At 41.7% G+C, this 14836-nt stretch overlaps 1 protein-coding gene across 1 annotated transcript; it reads right to left on the bottom strand.

Annotated features, from left to right (window-relative positions):
* Window positions 1-3350: 3350 nt before the first annotated feature.
* On the bottom strand, window positions 3351-5447 carry LOC110728934 (40S ribosomal protein S15-4-like). The gene is made up of 4 exons (XM_021908601.1): window positions 5331-5447; window positions 5075-5232; window positions 4909-4966; window positions 3351-3837 (listed from the first exon to the last, which is right to left on the bottom strand). The coding sequence occupies exons 1-4, from the start codon at window positions 5331-5333 to the stop codon at window positions 3589-3591; spliced, it is 468 nt and encodes a 155-aa protein (XP_021764293.1). The 5' UTR covers window positions 5334-5447; the 3' UTR covers window positions 3351-3588.
* Between the last annotated feature and the right edge of the window lie 9389 nt (window positions 5448-14836).

The raw sequence follows: 14836 nt of genomic DNA, 5'->3' as shown, positions 1-14836 counted from the left end.
CTTAGTCTTTACTTAGGGCCTGTTCTCTTCCGTTGAAATTCAGTTCAGTTCAGTGCAGCTCTTAATTTACGTCTAATGATATTGCTAATGATATAAAGCCAAATTTCATTCTTTTAAGCTCTTATTACAACAACAACAACAAAAATCTTATGATTATATTCTAAGTATAAATCAACAAAAGTAGTCACATTATGTAAGATCTTTTTAACCTTGCCTTATAAAAATAATATTCAGTAAAAATTAATTTAAGTTCATTAAAAATAAGTTCAGTTTAGTAAAATTATTTTTAATTTAGAAAAATAATTTCAATTTAGTGAAAATCAGTAACTTTATGTAATATAATAGGGAATCCGTAAAAATAGTTTCAATTTAAAATGAATAAGACTTGGTTCATTTTTCATTATTTTTGCTAAACTGAAATTAATATTACTCCGTATTGAACCGGGAAAGCAATTATGTAGCGCATCACTTAGCTCGTTTTATTCTATAAATGTAAACATGTATGGTTTAACCATGTCCCTAGTGACTTATTTTCATATGTACCTGTGTATCATTCATCCTCTAATTAATGAAGCTTTTGATTGCCCTCAAAAAAGAAAAATGATGGATTTAAATTTATGGTAAAATGACATTTTTCTTTTCTTTTTTACTTGTAGTTTAGAAGAAATACTTGGCTTTTTCGAGTTTGACACAGTGTTTAACTGCTGTTGGGGACATTGGTATTGGACTTGGACACCACACAGTAAAAACGATAGTGGGAATAATGACATGGGCCTTTTCTAGCTTGGCCCAGAATATATTGACTTCTAAGACTTGAAGACTAAGTCATGTGAAGTTGTGAACAAAGAATTTTTTGATCGAGGTACTTGAAAATGCAATGACCATACCATTTAACAGCATTTTTGTTTCCAGGGCAGAGTTTTCTGGCCTCAATGAAATGCAGCTTAAACAGAAAGGAAGATACATCCCCTGGACAAAGACCTATCCCGTATCCCGTATGCCTAGAATACAGAAGCCTGGGCTATAAACATCAATTTTCTCTTGAAAAGATTGGTTACAGTTTGATGTATATGTACCAAAGAAGCAGAGATGTTTGGTCAAATAATATTTCATGTAACAAGTAAAATTAGTCTGAGAGATACAAATGATACTACCGCAAATACTCATAGATAATTTTTACTAGGCAACTAGCCAAACTAGAAAACCAGGCATGCTTCAAAGTTGAAACATAACTTGAATTACATGATAGATACCCACAAGTATTATGGTGATTAAAAGTACGAGTATTGCGCAACCTTACAATGGATCAATGCACAATATTTACTGTGTACGGGAGTATATGATATAAGTTGAGATTATTCATGTCATAGTTTCCCTTTTGTAACTTTTCTTCATCTGTGACACGTAGTATAAGATAAGATCATACGAAATTACAAAAACTTTTATATACATCCGGTTAACACTAATAATAGAAACATAGTAGTTCCTGGACAACATAACCAAGAAATCCTTAGAAATAGCCTCCATTATTCTCCAGGTCCACATCTAGGATGATACATTATGGTATCCATACAAAAAGAGCAGCAGCCATAGATATCGGTTTTAGCCTCTGCATTAACAAACATCAGATGTTTGAAAGTCCATGAGAAAACATAAACATATATGGCAGTGGTGGTACAAGACATTAAACAAGGTACAGACCTAAGATATCCTTTTCTGGACCCAAGCATTGGCAAGTGGTAACACGGCGAATCCCAATGCCAGTTAAGGTGAGTTCAGCAAAAAACAGCTCAACTGGAGCAGTACTACGTATATATATATGTCAAAAAATATTTTTTGTTAACAAAGTATGCCGAAGAATTTCTTATCAAAGTATTTTTTGTTTTTATCAAGGTATTTATTTGTTCTTATCAAATTATTTTGTTTTTATCAAGATATTTATTTATTTATCAAAATATTTTTCTGTCTTTCTGGCACTTGGAATTGGAGAAACTTATTAACCCGAATAATAAAAAAAAAAAAAAAACCAAAATAAGTTCTGGTTAAATCAAACAAATCCCTTAAATTGATTAATGATCAACCATTGAAGTTCAACAAAAGTTAATTCATAATAGTATAAATATAAGAACAAATTAAAAAGCTCACAAAATTCACAGTACTCAGTGAGTCATGACAGAAGAAATGTCAAACAAAGAACCTAGCGATTTAGTTCTATAATTGAGAGGAATAAGCCTTAAAGAGTGAGTAGCACCAATATGAGATTAAGAACTCTACCAAGTAGTGGCTTGATTTCAACCTGGTTGAAGGTCTTTCCGTTGTACACACCATTGACGCTGCATATCATCTCAGGAACGATGATCATGTTGCAGAGGTGAGTCCTCACTGGCCCAGGCATGCCTCAATTAGTAGAACTTCAGTTACACAATAGATGAACACACTATTATGGTCAGTAAAAGTTCCTAGATAACATAGCCAAGAAATTAAATCATTGAGTCAGTCTTTCATGCTCCTTAGAAATGTATACACTACACCATGCGTTTTTCTCCTGCCCTGCTGTTTCAGATTTGTGAAAGGAATGTGACTGCACCTCCCTTCTTCCCTTAGACCCGCATGAAGATTCCAAAGAGATGTTGGTCAGGTGGATAAATCTGAATGCAAAGAAGAACTCAGTAGAGGTTGCGCTTTTATGGTTCATCTGGAATCGCAGGATTCTCAAGGTCTTTTAACAGCAAGGAAATCCTGCATCCAATAATTTGTGAGACTACAGTGAGAGTTCATAGACTTGTTGAGGACTGTGGTAAGTATTGCTCCATGGTGTATGGCTCGGGTGTTAAAAAAAAGACAGAAGAAGAGTGCCAAAACATAGCTGCCTCCACCCTCAGACTTCATTAAAATTAACTGTGATGGGACGAAGGTTGGATGGGGCAGGGAGCTGTGGCCATGATGCTGAAGGTGAAGTGCTGTTTGCTGGCACTCGAAGCACCAGAGGGTACTGGTCTCCTGAGATTGCAGAGTGTAAGGCCATACTCTTTGATATTAGTGCCTGCACGTTGTTTCATCTTATGTACTCATTGTTAAAAATTGAAAGTAGCCAAAACCCTTACTATATCATTATACGTTTATAACCAAAATAAGTTGTCTGGTTAAATCAAACAAATCCCTTAAATTGATCGATTACTGCCTTTGAAATAATAGAATATCCTTCCTACAAGTTTAAATAACACTAAACCCGAAGCAAAAGCATTCAGTGTTGAATTAATCATTCATTGGTACATGAATTAGGCAACAAATCCTTCTTGCTTAATGACTACTAATTTCCAGAGTACGGAGTAACCCAAAACCATGGAGAATAACTGCAGCATACTAACTCAGCTTTAATTCCATAATGTGCACAACCAGAAGAAATGACAAACCATTGAAGTTCAACAAAACTTAATTCATTGGCATAATAATAGTATGATAAAAACACATTAAAAATCTCACAAAATTCATAGTACTCAGTAGTGAGTCATGACAGATGAAATGTCGAACAAAAAACCTAGCGAGATTTAACTCTAAATACTGCAAAGATGTAACAGAATGATGTCTTCACTTGAGGGGAATAAACCTTGAAGAGTGGGTAGCACCAATACCGGGTCTACCGTGCTTCACGGGCTTGTATGAGATTGAGAACTCAGCCAAGTAGTGGGCAATCATTTCAGGCTTGATTTCAACCTGGTTGAAGGTCTTTCCGTTGTAAACACCAATGATGCTGCCTATCATCTCAGGAACAATGATCATGTTACGGAGGTGAGTCCTCACAGGCTCGGGCTTCTCGCCAGGTGGTGCCTCACGTTTCTGTTACAAAAATCATGATTTTTAATTTCCTTGCATTAAATAAAATACAGACTGAAAGAGATACAAATTACGCTACTGGAAATGAGGCAGCAATGAAAGCAAGAGATCCCATCAAAACAGAGGATTGTACTAAACCACAATTAACAGCAAGATTTAAGAAGAGCTTCAAAATGCACTCAGTGGTTCAAACACGCATGACTCAATACGCTTGGCGGTTCAAACAAGACTGATAACTTATCATGACACCATGATATGAGTGTTCAATCCTATGACATGGCACCATGCTACTCAATACATTTGGTGCCAGCAAATATTTATCCCTAATTTCATTTTGAAAAAATCATATCTTTTCAATTAGTGACAGCAACAATAAAAGAGTGTTCAATCCAATAACAATAGCAAATTAAGAAACTAAAAACCATTAACAATTGCATTCACTAATAAAGCAATATAGATGAAAAAGTGAAGCCACATTTCATCGAAAAAACTCTTCTCAGTTACATCACACTGGCACTGCTTGTTAAGAAGTCGATTTCTCAGTACATCAGGTATGAACAAACTAAAACATCGAACAAACACATTCCAAAAACTATTCATCCTTCATTATGATAAACCTATATCATATAGGCTCAAAATTGAGTAAAAATGACTGCTTTACATTATCAATCAGCAATTCCTTACAATTCCTCAAAGTCGGATTTCCAACTCTATTTAAATCTAAGCAATACAAATGTATAGCATTCATATCAAAAATCAATACAATACAATTTCCGCAAAACCACAGTTGGCAACAACATCAATGAACTAGAGATCCGATATAGCAGGTGTGTGATGTGTCAATCAATCTAATCACCATATATACTCATAAGATTGGAAGAATTGTACAAAAAAATCGAACAAAATCAAAATTACAACAGCCTAATTGAAAAAATACAAAATCAATCAGACACAATCCAATCGCACATGAATCACAATTTGTAGCTACCAATTTTCTACATAAATAAAAACATAATTCTAATAATTATCAAAAAAAATGCAAATCATAACATATATAGAGAAGAGAAGGTATACCGCTTTTCGGAGCTTCTTGATGAGAGCCATAGGCTTGCGCTTCAAACCTCTTCCAAGCCTGAAAATCAATTCTTTCATCACAATCAAAACCTAATTTCATTTCCAAAATCTCCTAAAAAAAACTGATTAAATTATTAAAAAAATGAAAAATAAAAATCAGAAAAACCTTCTGCGAATACGAGCAGGGAAATGCTTGACGAGTTCATCAGTAGAGAGGTCAAGCAAAGCATCAAGGTCAATTCCACGGTAACTGAACTTCCTGAATGTTCTCTTCTTTGGTGCGGCTGCTGCTGCTCCTGCTGCTGCGACATCTTCAACATCCGCCTGTAATCAATCAATCAATGGAAAACGGAGTTACAGAAAATGATTTGCAGAAGATTGAATTCGAGAAAGAGGAGAGAGGAAGAAGATGAAGATTGTACCATGGTTGCTGAGGTTCGGCGAGGAGAGAGAGAGTGCGGCAGAAGATGTGAGGAGAGAGAGTGAGAGGAAGTAAGAGGAATTTCTAGGGTTTGGAATGGAGGTAGGGTTTAAATGAGGGGTAGTAATAGTAGGGTTCAGATTGAATGGGCTGCTGGGCTCAAATTGTGTTGTTTTGTTGGCCCATTTAAGTTGGTGGGTTCGAACTAATAGTTTTAGTTATAGGTTTATGGCTTTGTGGTGTCATTTGTGGCTTTGTGACCATGGTTATGCGGAAATTCATGGGATAGTCCAAAACGGGTTGGTCATAGTGATACTTGGCCCAACGGTTTATTTGTGATTTCTATTTTTCTATTTTTGGTCTTTTCCTTTTTTTTTTAAAAAAAAAAAAAATGAAAACTAAAAAACAAAAACAGAAAACAAGTAAAAGGTGTTTCCACTTTTTTGTTGTCAGTTTTCAAAATTATCATGATTTTAATAAGTCTAAATAATTGTTGATTTATTATGTGACATATATAATATACTTTTTAAAAACAAAAAACCAAAAAACAGAAAACCACAACGATGTCAAACGAACCCTAATGATTCAAGGTTTTTTTTTAGGTAAGGATATTAATGCAAAACAATAATACTTATTTGTATAACTTTTCAATTCAAGTTATTATAATTCAATTTAGTTTGATAAATTTTTATACAAAAGAACGCAGCCTAAGCTTGATCAAATCTAATCATCATATAGTTTGACTGAACTTCAAAACAAACGAATAGACAAGTCAAATAAGAATTACACGTAATGATTGAAGTGTGTAACTTACAAGATCAAAGGTTCTCATAAGTGATACTCAAAGGGTGTTTGCTTGTGTAATTCCATGTATTTTTATATGGTATTCGCTTGTGTAATTCCCTGTATTTTTATACGGTGTATGCTTATGTAACTCATTGTATTTTTACATAAATGAAATTTATTTTATTTCTTTCTCCATTCTTTTTTTATTGCACCATGAGAGATTTCACGCTTGTCAATACATTACTTTAAATACTAATATTTTCAATTATATTTTTGTAAAAAAAAAATTTTAAAAAAATTGATGTTTGAAAAGTAGATTTTGAGACAAATCTAATTAGATCCCACATAACTATGTTTTTCCTAATGAATAAATCACAAATGATGGTCAAAGAAGATTAAGCGAATAGTATACAAGTCCTTAAAGTACAATAAAAGTAAAACGGAGGAAGTATAATATTTTTTAGTATTTATATTGTCGAAAATTAGTTTGGATATTGATTAGGGGATTTTGCTCCCACCAATCGGAATGCGCCAAGTGGACCAATCAGGTCCTGCCAAGTGTCTCCTAGTTGGAACTGTCAGGACTTGCCACGTGGCACGCGCTTATTCGTCCACCTTGGACCTGTTATGTCACGACATGTGGCATACTCCATGCCTAATGGAGAACCCGGCCACCCAGGCCCAACTTCCGAGGGAAGCCCAATCAGCCCTAGGTTTACCTAAACCTAGGATGGACACGTTTCCCAAGGTTATAAATACCTCCCTTAATCCTCATTAAGGGGACACGCGAAAAACATTACGGAACACACTAATAACCGGCTGATCTCGCTAACAAAGCAGATTACCTACATTAAACACTCTCACCTAGAGAGACCTTATTACTTTAATTTCCGCATTAATTACTCCTTAATCAGGTACTAACTTGACCGTTGGAGGCGGAGCTCACAGGAGTCTCCGTTATTTTGCAGGTACAGGCGTCCGGTTCCAGTCTCGGAATTGTAACTCTCCCGCAGGACATCAGAAAACCCCGAAACATTTGGCGCCGTCTGTGGGGAGAGTACTTCAGAGATGGCATCCAAGTCTGTACCGACTCCTGAAGAGAGGCGTCCCCTAGACGACCCTCAAGTTCAGTCGGACCATGACACCGAAAGTGAATTTGAAGTTGAAACTCATACAGCTTCAGACGGGACCCTAAGGGCCCGACGTACCCGTCATACCGAAAGGAGGGAACGGGAGCATCTTCAAACAGGAAGCGAGCCAGCAGGCGCACCGCCTGTTCGACAACAACCGACTGATGGGTCTGCTCCCATCACAAGGAACGAACTCATGATCTTCATGAGGGACTTCAAGGGAGAGATTCAAGAGTTGATCAACAAGAAGTCGACTGCTCCAGTCAAGGAGTAGTCGGCCAAGAAACCCTCCACTTCACTGAAGAGGAAACCAGTTCAAGGGCGAGAGGCGACTCCTCATCCTAAATCTAGGAAGCGGGAGCCACCTGCCCTTGATTTCACAAAATTCCGTTATCCTATAGGAAATAGGAAACCGGTTCGTCATATTCAGGCGGACGGGTCGAAGCAAACATTCACAGATGCTCGGCTACTGCTAGAGCAGAAGAAGAGTGATCGATTGTCAGAGTCGGCTTCTACTTCAAACTTTCAAGACAGTTTGCGAAATGCCTCGATGAGGCATACTCAGTCGTACCATGAGAGTCAGTCAGGCGGCACCTCCCGTGAGTCCGGCTTTCATAGTGCCCAGGCGGTACCAAACTTACCATTTGTGCCGCAACAACAGTATTTTATGCAGCCACCTCCATTTGGTGGACCTACAGCAAAAAACGTCCAACCTATGGACTGGCAGCAACGGTTGCTTAGACTTGGTGAACAGCCGTCGGCCTTCTCCAAGGAAATTACTGAAGCCGCTCAGCCGGCCAAAGTGAAAAATGTACTAGTAGGCGCCTATGACGGCACTACTAACCCAGAAGACCATCTGATGGCATTCACCAACCTGATGTACCTTCAAGGGTTGGATGATCCCACCTGGTGCAAGTGTTTCCCAGCGACTCTCAAAGGAATCGCACAGCGATGGTTCGGCAACCTGCCGACTGGTTGTGTTAATAGCTTCAGGACGCTTGCTTACTTATTTGCCTCCAACTTCGCCATGAACATCCCTGCGAAGAAAACGACCCTTGATTTGGGAACAATTCAGCAGGGCGAGAAGGAGGGGCTTCGTTCTTACATCAGGCGGTTTAACCTGATGAGAATACAGATTCAAGGGTTACCGGATGAGGTAGCTTATACCGACTTTTTTAGAGGTCTCAAAGACGGGTCTACCTTGAAATTTGATTTGGTTCGAAAAAGGGTGGCGACTCTTCAAGAGGCCTTGATTGAAGCAGAAGCCTATATACAGGCGACTGATCTTTGTACGATAAAACAGTCGGACGGGAAAAGGTTCGACAAAAGAGAAGGACGACAGAAACAGTCGTCAAACAAAGATGAGAAAAGAAAAGAGGTCTGGGCGGCTGATTCCTCTAAACAGCCGGCCTAGAAAAAGAAAAAAGAATTCAAACTATACTCCCCAAAGTATGCGTTTAACAAGGATAACCAGTTTATCCTAAAAGAAATCAAGGGACGGATCTCAATTGAGAAGCCGGTCCCCATGAAGGGTTCTGCAAACAACCGGAACCAAGATAAAATCTGTGCTTATCATGATGACGTTGGTCATCACACCAATGACTGCATCAGTCTTATGCGGTACCTAGACCGCCTGGCTGAGCAAGGTGATCTTGACACTTGTGTCAAGAAATCTACGGGGAACACTTCCTCAAAAAAGCTGTCGGCCAAAAAGAATCAACAGGCCGACAACTCTGATACAGATGATGCAGTCGTCTACACCATTGCAGGCGGCTTCTCCGGAGGCGGCCCCACTATTAGGGGCAACAAAGATAATATAAGGCGGTTAGATGTAAATTCCGTTCACCAAGAACGGCCGTCCAAATATACATTTCCCGAGATTGTCATCACTAAAGAGGATCTAGGAGGGGTAAGGGGGCCGCATGACGACCCTCTCGTTATTGAATGTAAAGTGGCCAACCAGAGAGTTGGCCGAATCCTCATAGATACCGGGAGCTCCTCAGATCTCATCAGCAGCAAATGTCTGTCGAAACTAAAATATCAGACTGACTGCATACATTCGGCCTCCCACCCTTTAGTAGGGTTTGGAGGAGGAGTCGTCCACCCACTGGGACGAGTAGATTTACCCATTCGCCTGGGCGAAAAAGGGGAAGGACGACACATGGTAGTCCGGTTCCTAGTAGTAGAGGAACTCTCGGCCTACAACATGATTCTGGGTCGACCAACCCTGAATAATTCCAAGGCTGTTATAATCCCGTCTCTTATGTTGCTCAAGTTTGAGAGGGATAATGGAACAGTCGGCTCCCTAAGGGGAGATCAGAGGATGGCCCGAGAGTGCTATCTCTCGGATGTCAAGCCCACTGTTATGGCCACTGGGTCAAGTGGTGAAAAAACAGACCTTGACAATGTCAAGGAGAGTGCGCCTGTTCAAGAAGCAGGCGGCAAAAAGAGAAAGGCGTCCCAGACAGAGTCCGCAAGAAAAGCAAGAAAATAGCAATCATTGGCAGAGGAGCGGCCGGATGAGTTCCGCCCTCAGCCGGCTGGTGAGCATGCGGACCTGATCTTAGACGACTCACGTCCTGACCGAACAGTCAAAGTTGGGACGACTGCTCTGAGAAACCTTGGTGACGACTTTCACAACCTATTGAAATAATACAAGGACATCTTTGCATTTGAAGTCCATGAAATGCCAGGCATTAGTCCTGATCTGGCGGTACATAAACTCGCCGTGGATCCGAAAAAGAAGCCGGTACGGCAAAAGAAGCGGAACCATGGCGAAGAAAGAAGTCAGGCGGCAGCCGCCGAAGTTAAAAAATTACTTGATGCAGGGTTCATTCGGCAATGTTACTTCCCAGACTGGGTTGCAAATGTGGTGCTTGTTAAAAAGCCGAATGGCACCTGGCGAATGTGTGTAGACTACACAGACTTAAACAAGGTGTGCCCCAAAGACAGTTACCCTCTGCCTAAAATTGATAACCTGGTCGACTCAACAGCCGGCCATGCCTTGATGAGTTTCATGGACGCCTATTCTGGTTTCCATCAAATTCCCTTATGGAAGAAAGATCAGGAGAAGACGGCCTTCGTCACTGATCAGGGGTTATACTGTTACACGGTCATGCCGTTTGGTCTTAAGAATGCCCCGGCTACCTTCCAACGAATGATAAACACTGTGTTCTTTGATCAGATTGGGAGAAACGTCGAGGCATATATTGATGATATGATTGTCAAGACTAAACTTCAGAAAGATCATCTGTCGGACCTCCGAGAAACTTTCGCCACACTCAGGCGGCACCATGTCATGCTCAATCCCAAGAAATGTGTATTTGGAGTTGAGTCTGGGAAATTTCTCGGATTCCTTATCAATCAGAGAGGAATAGAAGCGAACCCTGAGAAGGTGCAGGCGGTCATTGACATGCAGTCGCCTCGTACCATCCGAGAGGTTCAGAAGTTAACAGGTTGTCTGGCGGCCTTGGGAAGATTTCTAAGCCGATCAGGCGACAAATGCCTATACTTTTTCCAGGCAATTAAGAAAAAGGCAAGGTTTGAATGGGGGCCGGATGCTGAGGCCGCCTTCCAGAAATTAAAAGTTCACTTGCATTCCTTGCCGAGGCTGGTCAGCCCTTTGCCCAAAGAGGTTCTCTACATGTACCTGGCCGTCTCTGATCATGCGTTAAGCGCTGTTCTCCTTGCTGAAAGGGACGGCTGTCAGCTCCCGGTCTACTTTGTCAGTCACGTACTGAAAAATGCCGAGTTGAGGTATCCCCTAGTGGAGAAATTTGGTCTTGCACTCTTCATGGCTGTTAAAAAATTGAAGCCCTACTTTTTGGCACATACAGTCGTCGTGTATACAGACCAACCTATCAAGCGGCCGCTGACCATCATGGAGTCGTCAGGCCGAATGATCAAATGGGCCATAGAAATACAGAGCCTCGAAGTTACTTTCGAGCCTAGAAAAGCAGTGAAGGGGCAAGCCTTTGCTGACTTTATTGTAGAGATGACTCGTCCTCCTGACTCTCAAGTTCCAGACCAAGTATGGAAGGTATATGTGGACGGAAGCTCTACTTCAAATGGTTGTGGAGCAGGCGTCATATGTCAGTCGCCAGAGGGCGACAGGTTCGAGTATGCTCTACGCTTCAGTTTTCAGGCTTCAAACAATGAGGCAGAATATGAAGCTTTACTAGCCGGGATCCGCATGTGCAAGGCGGCAGGGGCAAGAAAAATAGACGCCTGTTCCGATTCACAATTGATAGTGAGTCAGTACAATGGCGAATACGAAGCAACCCATCCGGCCATGATCAAGTATTTACAGGCGGTCCGACAAGCAGTCGGCTCCCTTGAGGATTTCCATCTGATCCAAGTGCCGAGATCAGAAAACAACCAGGCGGATGCACTGTCAAAATTAGCATCATCCGCCTCCTCTGATACTCCTCGAACTGTTTTTTGGGAAGTAATGGAGAAGAGAAACATCGAGGAAAACCCTATTGGAATCCTAGACAGAAGCTCAACCTGGATGGATTCAATCAGGGCATATCTGACAAACGGTACACTGCCGGATGATCCTCAACAGGCGGCAGCACTGAAAAAACGAGCCACCAGTTTTGAAATGATAAAGGGAGAACTTCACAAGAGGGGGTACCTTCAACCCTTCTTAAAGTGTGTTACTCCAGAAAAGGGACGAGAGATACTAGATGATCTTCACTCTGGTTACTGTGCTTCTCATATAGGTGGTAGGATGCTTGCTCAAAGGGCAAGGCGGCAGGGCTACTTTTGGCCTACTTTGGAAGCAGATGCAATGGAGATGGTTAAAAAATGTGACAAGTGCCAAAGGTTTGGCAAACTAATTCACCGTCCGGCTACTGACCTCACTACCATTCACAGCCCACTACTGTTTGCTAAGTGGGGCATGGACATTCTGGGTCCATATACGCCTGCTACAGGCGGAAGGAGGTACATACTTGTTGCCGTCGACTGCTTCACTAAATGGGTAGAGGCGGAGGCTGTAAAGGGAATCAAGACGAAAGATGTAATTTCATTCATTTGGAAAAACGTCATCACTCGGTTCGGGGTTCCCATGTCTATGGTTTTTGATAATGGTCCCCAATTTGAGACGCCTGTTCTCAAAAGCTGGTTGGGTGATCAAGGAATTGCAAACTACTTTGCATCTGTCGGCCGTCCACAAGCAAACGGCTAGGTAGAAGCCTTTAATAAAATCATCTCAGACGGTCTCAAGAAAAAGATTGAACGAGCAGGCGGCCTATGGGCGGATGAACTACCACATGTTCTCTGGGCCATTAGGACGACTGAAAAAGGGGCGACTGGAGAAACTCCATTCCTCCTAACTTACGGTGCGGAAGATGTTCTTCCAATAGAACACTACGAGCCGACTCTTCGAGTGATGCTATATGACGAAGAGGCAAACTGGGAAGCCATGCGCCTGGCATTAGACTCACTTCCTGAAAAGAGGGGCAATGCTGTCTTGCGCCATGAGATCTATCGCCTGAGAATGACTAGATCATACAACAAAAAAGTACACAGGCGTCACTCAAAGTAGGGGACTTTGTACTTAGAAAAATGGAAGCAGTTGGTAGGGATAATGAGTCTGGCAAACTAACTCCCAACTGGGAAGGACCCTACCGAATCTATGAGGAAGTCAGGAACGGTACCTACCGTCTGGAGACACCAGACGGACAACCGTTGCCTCGAACTTGGAATATAGATAATCTTAAGAAATATTTGTTTTGAATGATGTAAATAGTCAAGAGCTACTTAATAAAAGTGCACTTGCTATTCAATTTGTACTAAGAGGGGCACGCTTACTAACAAACAGTCGGCTACTCTCCATTGAGTTTTTCACTCTATCTTCAGAGGGGCATGTCGTCTGTACCTTTACAGTCGGCTACTCTCCATTGAGTATTTTACTCACAATACTTGGCTAAAAAGATTAGGGCCTGGCCGACCCTGCGCCTAACAGGCGGCTACCCTCCTTTTACTTAGCACCTACGTTCACCAAGAACTTACCAAGGCCACAGGCCGAATGATCAGACCAGGCGCCAAGCCAACTGATCAAATCTACAAAACTAATACAACCTGTCCCAACATCATAGCAGGCGTCCGACGGCATCCATTCGGATGAAATTCGTCGCAGAGAGCAGCTCCCTTTTGGGTGGAACATTGTTCTATAAACTAATTACACGGCACCTATACGACTGTCCCCAAGGGCAACCACGTAGCCGTTTTGAGACAAGGATAACTCTATCACTAACCAAACCAGTGGTAGCAGTTGACATCTGAGTCAGATGACCGCCTGTATTACTTGGGATAAATACAGGGGGTACCTATTGAGTTAATAGCCAACAAACATTGGCGAATCAAGGGGTCTAGCCGTCCTTCGCCGCCTGGTACCTCTACTTCTCAAACAAAAGTGACGGCGACTGAGTAACTCCAACGTTATCTCATAAGTCACTCCCTCAAATTTGGTATGGAACCTGAAAGGTTTGAGTCGTCCGCCTGTTTTTAACAAACAGGGGCACTCAAACCCTATTCCTACTAGGTAACCTATTGAGTTAATAGCCAACAAACATTGGCAAATCAAGGGGATCAGCCATCCTCCGCCGCCTGGTACCTCTACTACTCAATCTAGATTGTGACGAAGACTAAGTAACTCCTATGTTAACTTAATAGTCACTCAAACTTAGTATGGAGCCTAAAAGGTATGAGTCGTCCGCCTGTTTTAACAAGCAGAGGCCCTCAATCACTACTCTTGCTAGGTTAAAAAATTATGAGTTAAAAGCCAACAACATTGGCAATAAAGGGAAACAACCGGTGCCCGCCGCTTGTTTTCTCTACTACTCAATTCCTTGACGACTAGGTAATACTTTATTTACTTGGTCAGACCACTTTCCTACTTGGTTAAAATTACAAAAAGACAGGCCCGCCTGCCTAAAAAGGATCCAGACAAAATAGTTCGAATACCGATTGGATAAATGGCCGACTGATCGTCTATCCTGGAAACAGACAACCAGTCGTCCAGGGGCATAGGCGGCGTACTAACTATCTGTACCTGTCTGCAACGTTCGGCCATGTAAAACAGTCGGTCTAGTAAACAATTGGATATTAGATATGGTATACTTAGACAAATTTGAAGCAAAACAAAAATTCATTAAAAATAAGTCGGTCATTGAAGACCAGCAAAATATTCAAAGCCCCGGCCCCCTGTCCGGGTAAATACAAAGCAAACGGCACGCAGGCCGTGGAAAGAATACATAAAGCTTAAGAAGGGGCAGTTCAGTATTAGCAGCTGCCGCCTGGTCAGCACTCTTCTTCAAGCGGCACAAGCGCCACTACCGGCTCCTCCTCCTCCGACTCCTCCCCCAACGCCTCTTCTTCAGCAGCCGCCAGGATCTGTTGATTATATGCATCCGAGCACTGGCGGTACGTTCTTTCCCAAGAGGCAAAGTCGGCACTGGGGAAGAGGCGGCCCCAGGTCATGCGCTGGATTTGAGCGGAGTCTTCCATCATCTCCCAGACCAACTCTTTCTTCTCTTGCTCGGCCTTTACCGAGAGCTCTTGGGTAAGACTCTTCTCCTGGGTC

Source organism: Chenopodium quinoa, unplaced genomic scaffold (genome assembly GCF_001683475.1).
Source record: "Chenopodium quinoa cultivar QQ74 unplaced genomic scaffold, ASM168347v1, whole genome shotgun sequence".
In the NCBI taxonomy this organism is placed as follows: Eukaryota; Viridiplantae; Streptophyta; class Magnoliopsida; order Caryophyllales; family Amaranthaceae; genus Chenopodium; species Chenopodium quinoa.
Note: the sequence above shows the minus strand (reverse complement) of the source record. Positions and strands in the feature narration are given on the sequence as shown.

Coding starts and splice junctions, on each gene's coding strand:
- LOC110728934 (XM_021908601.1), bottom strand. Junction 4,967..5,074: donor CCTGCTCGTATTCGCAGAAG/GTTTTTCTGATT, acceptor ATTGATTTTCAG/GCTTGGAAGAGGTTTGAAGC. Junction 3,838..4,908: donor TCAAGAAGCTCCGAAAAGCG/GTATACCTTCTC, acceptor TTTTTGTAACAG/AAACGTGAGGCACCACCTGG.